Source organism: Rousettus aegyptiacus, unplaced genomic scaffold (assembly GCF_014176215.1).
Source record: "Rousettus aegyptiacus isolate mRouAeg1 unplaced genomic scaffold, mRouAeg1.p scaffold_m13_p_6, whole genome shotgun sequence".
Taxonomy (NCBI): Eukaryota; Metazoa; Chordata; class Mammalia; order Chiroptera; family Pteropodidae; genus Rousettus; species Rousettus aegyptiacus.
This window is the reverse complement of record NW_023416309.1, coordinates 39,882,196-39,891,071: the sequence shown is the minus strand read 5'-3', so window position 1 is coordinate 39,891,071 and position 8,876 is coordinate 39,882,196. Positions and strand designations below refer to the sequence as shown.

The following is an 8,876-nucleotide window of genomic DNA, read 5'->3' as shown; positions in this document are numbered from 1 at the left end:
CGGGGCGGGGCCGCTGAAGGCCGCGCCCCCGACCCAGGGAAGGGAGTGGTCTGTCCAGCAACCCCCCCTCCCCCCCAACAGCCGACCCAGTACCCTTACCCAGCAGGAGCTCCACGGTGGCCCGAGGCTTCCTTCTGATATCTGACTTAACAGCTTACTGAATCTGGCTTTAGACCTGAGGAAGGGGCGAGCTGCACATGACCGAGAGCTAAGCTACCTACCTGGCTGCACTAAACAAGCTGGCTATAGGGCTTTTTCTGCCACCACCCCTGCTCTGGAGGGAGCCAAACCTGGTCCACTCTCGACCCATTCCCCAGACTCAGGGAAGACCCCTGGGAAGCAGACAAAGAAGGCTCGGGTTTCACCGAAACAGACCCGATCCCCCCTTCCTTCCCCCAGACATAGGTTTGGAGTTGCCCAAGAATCAGCACCTTGCTCTGGAGTAGGTGTCTGCCCAGGTGAGCAGACCTGCCCGTTCCGCGCACCCCCTCCCTGAGCATGACTTGATCTCCCTTAGATTTCATAAAGTTCCACCCACAAGCACAAACAGGAAGTTGGCTGGTATTGTAGGGAGGCACCTAGGATTCCCTTGCTCCATGGCACCCAAGGCAGCTTGTGATGTCTACAGGTGTCTGAGCTATATTTACAGCCTGAGCACTTGAGCAGCAGAAGTCCAGTGAGTTTTGACCCTTCTCAAACCCATCCACAGTAAAGAAGCTCCCTCACTGCCAAGTGTGACAATGAATCTTGAGGACAGGGCTGCAGATTTAGCTGGAGCTTGCTTGGCCAGGCCCTTCCTGAACTCTGAGGGAGATTTCTTAACATCCAATTGGACGTAGGCAGAGTACTTTGCCTCAATCCACTCTTTGGCTGGGTACAGAGACAGTGGCTGCCAGAGCCCTTACATAGGACCCAAGGATCCCTCACTGCTTTTTAGGCTCCAGGGACTTCTGAAAATATTTTGGGCTCATCTTGATGTGAGGAGTTTAAGACAGGTGTGGAATGGAATGTGCTTCTGTAGGGTGTGGGGCTGGGAAAGCTTTAGCTTCCCTTCCCCCCATCATTCTGGTTTGTGCTATGTGGGGTCTGCTAGGAGGATGGGGCTAAACAGACAAGTGCATTTCTATCCCTCTATCCCAGATTCACACAGAGACCTCAAAAAGTTCCCCTGATGGAAACTCCTAAAAGATTTCCTGAGAACATACCAGGCATTCTGGGGAGAACAGAATGTGGAACTCATGTCTTTATAGGTAGGACTGACCTAGTGGTGTGCATCTGGAAGGCATGGCTGATTTTGTGTTATAGACCCTGGATGAGGCCGAGACCAGCCAGCGGCTGGGAATGATTACTGTGGGATTAGGAGGCCTGGCTCCAGCCAGTCTAGGAGAGACCCCCAAGAAGGGAGGCCCTGGAGGAACTATACCTCCCCCACTCCCACCCCCAGAGACAGCTTTGCTCCAGGTCTGTTTCAGGAGACAATTGTAGCCAGTTTTCACATATAAAAGACCAGAGACCTCAGACCTTTTTATAGGGTCCTAGAGGTCCTAGAAGTTCCCTCTTAGATTGACAGGGAGACCTTGATAAGGCAACCCTACTTCCAGGGAGCAGGGAACCAACCCCAACCCTTATGAAAGTCTTCTCCTCAGCAGTCCCCTTCCCCACCAAAAAAAAAAAATAATAATAATCCTGCATTCTCACCACTCTTGCAGGCAAATCCAAAGGGCACGTGGGACTTCAGGATATCAGAAGAGATGAGAAATGTAACCATTAGGAATACTTCCGACAGGGTCTCTAGGTTACTTTTCCCATCTCCTTCAGGGCTTGTTAAAAATGAAAAATCCTATACCTCTCCTCAAACCTTCAGAATTAGAAATTTCTGTGTGTGTATGAGCATTGGGCCGAGCTGGGCCTAGGTTCTGCTTTTTTAAACAGGAGTCCTCAGAGATAACACACACTAACGTAAGAGAAACGCTGAGAAGGTACAAGGAGGAAGGAAATGGACAGGGACCAAATAAGAATATGCTGAGTCCACATTGAGAGATGTCGGAGAGTGGCTCATATCACAGAGGGACAGCTGGTCAGGCAGAGCCTAGGCATGTGGCCTGCTGATCCACACCTCTGCCAATGATCACATGGAGATCTTCATGGAAAATAGGGATAAAGAAGCACCATCCTGTCCTCCCCAGGCCAAGAAGCAGTGTAAGGGTGTGTATGTGGGAAGGCCCTTTAATGCTCCTGCTTCCTTGGGAAGGTATGTGGTGGGGGAGGGGACCTATGTACATTTCATTCAAAATGAGAAAAAAAATCCCGTTATAGACTGCAGAGACACCTGGTGGACAAATAAGAAAAAGCACAGAAACAAAGACAATGGAAAAATTTTTTTTCAATAAAACTAGAAAAGGCTCTACAAAAGTTATGACTGCATCTACTCCAGTGGTCTGAGGCAGCATACTATACAATGTGTCCAGGTGGCGGGCACTCTGGGCTCACAGCTTCCTTCCTTGGCTCTCTGGCCAAGCTTCCACCTTTTGGACTCTTGATATTACAGGGCCAAGCACCTAGGATCCAATGGTAGCAAATGCCACCACAAAGCAGGCTTCAGGGCAGGGAGCAGAGGAGCTTGGTACTCATGTCACCCTTGGGCTCTGAAAGCCTAGGTTGGAATTTTGGCAAGAAGTCGCCCCAGTCCTCTCCAGGTTCAGGGGGCCTAACCCTACTGCTCTGAACTCAACTCGCTCATTCCCAGCATAGGGTCTTTGTATTTACGTTTCCTTCTACCGGGATCCCTGTTTCTCCAAATGTTCACATGCCTGAATAATAGTTCTTTAGGTCCCAGCTCAAATGTCCTATACTCAGAGCCACCATTTCAGACCTTAATCTAAACTAGCCCGTAAGCTCTATCGTATTACCGTTTTATATTTAAAATAGCATTTTTCACTATCTAAAATTATGTTTTGTGTTTATTGGTTCATTAGCTTATCTGTCCCTCCACCAGATTGCCTGTTCCATGGAAGCAGGGACCTCATATGTCTTGTCAGTGCTGTATTCCCAGGACCTAGAATGAAGCCTGGCACATAGTAAGTTCTCAAATATATGTTAAATTCTCTCACTACGGGATCCTGCCCTAGGCCCCTCAGACTGAGAAGTGTCCACAGCTCAAGACCAGACCGCAAGAAAGGGGCAGCCTAGCAGATGGCCAAGAAAGAGTCTATGCCCCAGCCTGTTCTGTCAAGGCTCATTTCAGTGTCTAGCTCTGCACTGCCTTCACCCTGAAGGCTTAGAGGAATCTGGCTGAAAGCAAGTGTCAGAGTTCTGAGGCACAGCTCCCTTTTTACCAGAAGAGGGTTTTTTGACCACTAGTCCATTGTCATCCTTGATCTTCTTGAGCCGGGCCTTGCTCTTTGGTGGTATGGAGAAGGTGAGAGAGGTCTTGTTGAACTCAAGTGGGAAGACACCTACGTCTCCATCAAAGCGGTTCTTGGACACCTGTAGATACCGTTTCCCTGGCCCAGTTACCAGCTTCCTGTCCTGCAGGATCAGAACATTATCTGCTTCCTGGCTTGCCTGAAGACAGGGGGCAGAGGATGAAGGAACAGTGAGTAGACATATGAGAGAAGCAGAAAAGAAGGTTGAGGGTACAGGGAGAAGTGGCAAGAATGAGGAAAGGAAAAAGCACTTCCACAATTCATCAAAGCTCTTTGAACTATTGACCACAATGCTGCAACCCACTTGAGTTTTCCAGTTCCTTGACAACCTTGCTGCTGTCCCAGATTTTATACCCACTATTCCCTCTGCTTGTGACATTTCTCCACAGCTCGCCATCCCACTCAACCCCAGCTTTTCATTGAGGCCTTGGACTAAATGTCACACTGCCTCTGACAGACCATTTTTGATCCCCATAAATATAGAAAGCAACACCATCTTTCCATTTCAGTGTTATTCTCTTCCCCAGCTCCATGTTTGTTCCACTGTGGCATAGTTTTTGCTCCTTGCCCTGTATTCCGTGCCCAGTCCAGGCCTAGCATGTATAGGCACTCAGTGTACCACTGGAAGCTCCATGATTAGGCTGCTCCTGCTGCCCAGAAGGCCCTCCCATTTATTTGATTATTTAACACTTACTGTTGGCCAGACTCAAACCAACCTTTGCTGACGCTTCCTTTAGGAAGTCTTCCCAGATGTCCCAGGCTGACTCAGATGTCTTTTCCCTTTGTTTCCCAAATATCTGTGCTGCCTATCATAGTTTTTATCATACCAAGTTGTAATCACTGTCTGTTTTCCCCATTAGAGGATGTGAGCTTCTGGAAGGTCAGGAGGGCAAAGAACCAACTATTATCAGCCTCTGTATTCCTTATGTTATGGCCTGAGCTGCCTCTTCCTGATGGACAATCAAGATGATTTAAAGCTGACTGAGGGGTATCTCGGGTCACTGCCCCGCCTCCACTTTCCAAAGTTTGGAATCCTCTAAAGGCCACTTACTTTGGCTGAGCCAAAAATGGATGCTGTTTGTAGTTCCTTATCATCATCCTCCTTTCGGGGATGAATGACCAGCGTCACATGGCAACTACTATCTGTTGCAAACTTCCGAAAGGCCCCAACGATGTAGTCTTGAGCTGCAATCCTGCCCCAACCCCAACAAAGCAAAGAAGTTATCAGACACAGACAAAAGGACAAGAATATACACATACTCTTGATTCGTTCACGACTCCACAAAGCACACAACCTCACTCTACTTCCCTCTACCCAAGGACTCACACTTAGGTCCCTGTCCATACTTCCAGCTGCCACATCCCACACATCTATGAAGACAGAAATACACATGGGGTGGGATATACATGCCCATGTGTCATAAAACAAGAGAGTATAGTATATATGTCTAGAGGTCAGCTGCCTGAGAAGACATGTGTGTGTTCAAGTAGGTTCCAGCTAGACAAGAGGATGTCACCTGTCTGTGGACAGCTGCTCGTGACCCATCATGAACTGCAGATTGTCGATGACCACATGACAAATGTCATAGACGTAGACTGCATGTTGCATTGTGTCTATTACTGTCCTGGGAAGAGAAAGAGGCAATGAATTCAAGAGTTAATTAGAAGTAGTCTCCAGACCATCCCAGGCAGAAAGCCAGCATCCTGAACTCAGTCTCAGTCAGGGGCCTATTCTCCTGCCCTCCCATTCTTTGAAGACCCCAGGCCTGGGAATATCACCTGATGCTCTGTTGCCCGTGGAAAGTCATGAAATAGAGGGGCAGGTCCTCAAAACGGTCGGCCCACTCATCGTATTTGTCCAGTTGCTCTTCCAGCCGTCCCACAGCGAACTGTGTCAGCATGATCCGGGCTAGTCTCACATTGCTGATCTCAAAGCTACCCCATAGCGTGTTCACCCCCTGGGTACATAAATCCAGGGCATACTCACTGATGAATGTCGTTTTTCCACTGCCTGTCGGCCCTGCAGGGGAGTTGAACATAGACCTGGGTAAGGGAAAAAATTCCTACTCTTGAAACCAAGACATGGAGGAGGGCCTCAGAGTTGGGAGGAAAAGCCTCCTTTTCAAAATTTACAGTGGCCGAAACCCACGTGCTTCTATCACCTGATCCTCTGCCCCCACCCTGAGCAGTGATTTCCCAAAGGGTCACCTGTAAAGACTGTCAATTCGCCCTTCCGATGTCCCTTCAACAGACGATTGAGGTCTGGGAAGCGGCTCCAGCGGACGCCAGCTACCTGCTCCACATTTGACAGTTCTCCTAGTACCTCCTCCCGAAGCTGCCGGAAAGACACAATAGACTTGTGCCAGGCAGGCAGGGCAGAACGTAGAATTCGAGAAAGATTTAGTCCTCGGTTCAGGGCCTCCAAGGGACGGGGCTGCTGGTCCCCAGGCCGTACCAAGGAGCACCGCTTGGGGTTCAGTTTTCGGGCAAACAACTTGGCAGCTTCCCAGGACCGGAGGTCATCCCCCAGCCAGAGCACAATACGTCGGAACTGTTCGAGGTAGGGGAGCAAGGCAGGGGGCAAGCAGGCTGTTCCTCGGGGAAGGGCAAGGGTGGGGAGCCCTGTGGATTGGTTCAATGCCAGGCTGTCCAGCTCACGACTTGTCAGTACCACCTCAACATCTCGACGATTGATCAGTGGTAATCCAAATAGATTATGGTAGGCACCAGGCCGGGGAATGGTGGTCTCTACGTAGCGCACTCCATCCCCTTGGCCTTCAGCCCCTAGGAGCTTCAGGCCTCGTAATGTCAAACTTCCAGGGGAGAACCAAGGGAAGACAAGGCTGCGAGCAGGCCGCAGATACCGCACACTGAAACGCCTGAATGTGTCATCTGTCACTTTGGTAAGGCCAAACATCACACGAGCCAGCTGGGCCTCCTCCAGCTCAGGCAGCTCCCACAGAGGTATTGCTCGGTTCCAGATCCTCCGAACCTCCTCACTGTCCTCAGCTTCTGGGACTTCACTAAGCAGAACTCCCTCTCTATCCCCATCCCCACGCCCCTCCACGCTGGCTTGGAAGTCTTCCCAACTCCCCTCGGCTAGGCTGGTCATGCAGAGAAAGCGGCCTGTGGTCTTGTTAATGAAGAGGCTAAAGGAAGTGGTAGCACTAGTCTGGTCCTTGAGCTGTGAGGCTCCCACAAAGGGGCTTGGTGCCCGGAGGCAGCTGTGGCCATCCTGGAATGGGATCCCATGAGCCCGCAAGTACTGGCGGATTTCAGTTGCAGTTACAGGCAAAACTGGTACCTCCAAGGCTGGGAGGGCCTCCTTCCTGTACCGCCTGCGAGGCGGTCCTGGGACCAAGCTCCGGGGCAGGCCCCTCCGACCCATCCACTCCCCACGCAGGGACAACAAGATACGGAGGGGGTACCCACTTCGGAGGAAGACCCACATTCCTAGTCAAATGTTGAAAGTCCCTACTTGAAATGCCTTAGGTGCCTGGTTCCAGTGCCTTCACTAGGTCAGGAATCCTCCACGCAGCATTCTAAGAGCTCACTCTAGGTGGCTGCTCTCTCCAAACTTCTCCTTCATACACATCTCTCTGAATTCTCTCTCCAAACTTCTCCAAATTTCTTCATATACATCTCTCTGAAATCTCTCCTGCCCCCCTACATGGCTGCCCCTCAAACCAAGCCCACCTATAAGACCCTTTCACGTCTCTACCCATCTACCGGGCTCCCTACCTCTCTGGTCCTGTTTTACAGCTTCTCCCTTAGCCAACCCACACCGATAAGGTTTCTCAAGATTATCTCTCCATCACTACTGCCTTCCAGGGAGTCTCTTCGTCGTCTTCACCTCTACAGCCTTCTGCGTCCTTTCAGGAGTCCCTCTGCTCTAGGTCACCAACTAGTGGCCCTCTTCGCAGCTCCTTCCTTCAAAGGGGACTCGACGCGACTAGAGCGCCACGGTGCGGCTCCCGCCCCTCTCCGCGCCACCTCTCCACCTGCCCGCGTGTCTCTCCCCGCCCCACTGCCAAGAGCTCCGGCGTTCTGACCCTGGCCACGTGCCACCACTCTTGTCTCACGCCTTTTGCTCGCAACGTGGGTCACTCGCACGCGCCACTCTCCAAGACCTCGGAATCAAAACTTCCCCCTAGCTCGGTGTCCCCGGAACCGGAAACCTGGGCGTTAGTCCCGCCTCCTCTCCTCGGGGCTGGGCTCCGCGGTGAGCGAGTTGGAGTCATGACGGCGCGGGGGACTCCGAGCCGCTTCCTGACCAGTGTCCTCCACAACGGGCTAGGTCGCTACGTACAGCAGCTGCAGCGTCTCAGCTTAAGCCTCAGCCGCGACGCGCCCTCATCCCGCGGCGCCAGGTTAGCCGGGCGAAAGGCGCGGGGGTGTGACTCCGGGCAGAGGTCGCCCTGGGTCCGGAGTCACCGTGCTCACCCTTCTCGGGTCCTTTAGGGAATTCGTGGAACAGGAGGTGGCCAACTTCGCCCGACGGAACCCAGGGGTCGTAATATACGTGAATCCGCGGCCGTGCTGTGTGCCCAGAGTCGTGGCCGAATACCGTGAGCAGGGCCGGGCGGGGACTGGAGGGTTGACCCCGGGGGTGGCTCGGCCCACTTCCTTCCCCTCGTCTGACACCTGACCGGCCCGCTTCCTCTTATTCCCACCTTCCTTCGTCCAGTTAACGGGGCTGTGCGTGAGGAGAGCATCAACTGCAAGTCGGTCGAGGAGATCACGACATTGGTGCAGAAGCTGGCGAACCAGTCGGGCTTGGACATAATCCGCATCCGCAAGCCCTTCCACACAGACAGTCCTAGCATCCAGGGCCAGTGGCACCCCTTCACCAACAAACCAACAACGTGGGGCGGGCTGCGCCCCCGAGAGGTCCAGGATCCTGCCCCAGCCCAGGTGCAAGCGCAATGAAGAGTTGCTCCAACTTCAGTTCCAGTGGAGGTGGTTCTTCCTCTTTTAGTTCAGGGGATTCCAAGCGCAGGCAAACTAATGGAGCCCACAAAAGGGGAATTTGATACCGAAGCTTTTGCTTGGGATAAAGAATCAATGCCTGTTTCTTTTTTGTGCCCACCGTGAGGATCAGTGATTTTTGTGTCTCCTAATTTTATCCAGTTGACATTATTGAAATCCAGGAGTGTTGCAAGATTTTACAAGGGTCTTCCTTTCTGAAATCCAAATTGATAGCAGTAATCTCAGATCACAGTGCGGGATTTCCAGTCCGGTTTCTGAAAAATCCTATTGTCTTTGATATCCTATTTCTGCAACCATTGAGCTAGAGAGAGCTGGCCCTTTATACTCTGCTGTGAGCCTGGCATTGGGCTAGGCACTTTATATCTGTGTAAATGTTTGTGTGCAGATTAGAAAACTGAGGTTAATAAACTTGCTCAGGGGACACACTTGAGGTCTTACTTCAAAATATGTGCATTTTAAAAT

General features: G+C 51.6%; 2 protein-coding genes across 4 annotated transcripts; one reads left to right on the top strand and one right to left on the bottom strand.

Annotated features, from left to right (window-relative positions):
- Positions 1–2,363: 2,363 nt before the first annotated feature.
- On the bottom strand, positions 2,364–8,002 carry TWNK (twinkle mtDNA helicase). 3 transcript variants are annotated; one of them, XM_016120060.2, is made up of 6 exons: positions 7,869–8,002; positions 5,634–5,760; positions 5,205–5,445; positions 4,943–5,050; positions 4,477–4,618; positions 2,364–3,564 (listed from the first exon to the last, which is right to left on the bottom strand). In XM_016120060.2, the coding sequence occupies exons 3-6, from the start codon at positions 5,324–5,326 to the stop codon at positions 3,265–3,267; spliced, it is 672 nt and encodes a 223-aa protein (XP_015975546.2). In that variant the 5' UTR covers positions 5,327–5,445; positions 5,634–5,760; positions 7,869–8,002; the 3' UTR covers positions 2,364–3,264. The 3 variants fall into 3 exon arrangements, with proteins under 3 accessions (XP_015975546.2, XP_015975544.2, XP_015975541.2); XM_016120058.2 differs by lacking the exon at positions 7,869–8,002 and adding an exon at positions 7,478–7,565 and having other exon boundaries at positions 5,205–5,468; XM_016120055.2 differs by lacking the exon at positions 7,869–8,002 and having other exon boundaries at positions 5,634–7,547.
- MRPL43 (mitochondrial ribosomal protein L43) lies at positions 7,617–8,835 on the top strand. The gene is made up of 3 exons (XM_016120062.2): positions 7,617–7,795; positions 7,887–7,993; positions 8,113–8,835. Exons 1-3 carry the CDS (start codon positions 7,665–7,667, stop codon positions 8,352–8,354), a joined length of 480 nt encoding a protein of 159 aa, XP_015975548.2. The 5' UTR covers positions 7,617–7,664; the 3' UTR covers positions 8,355–8,835.
- The last annotated feature ends 41 nt before the right edge of the window (positions 8,836–8,876 follow it).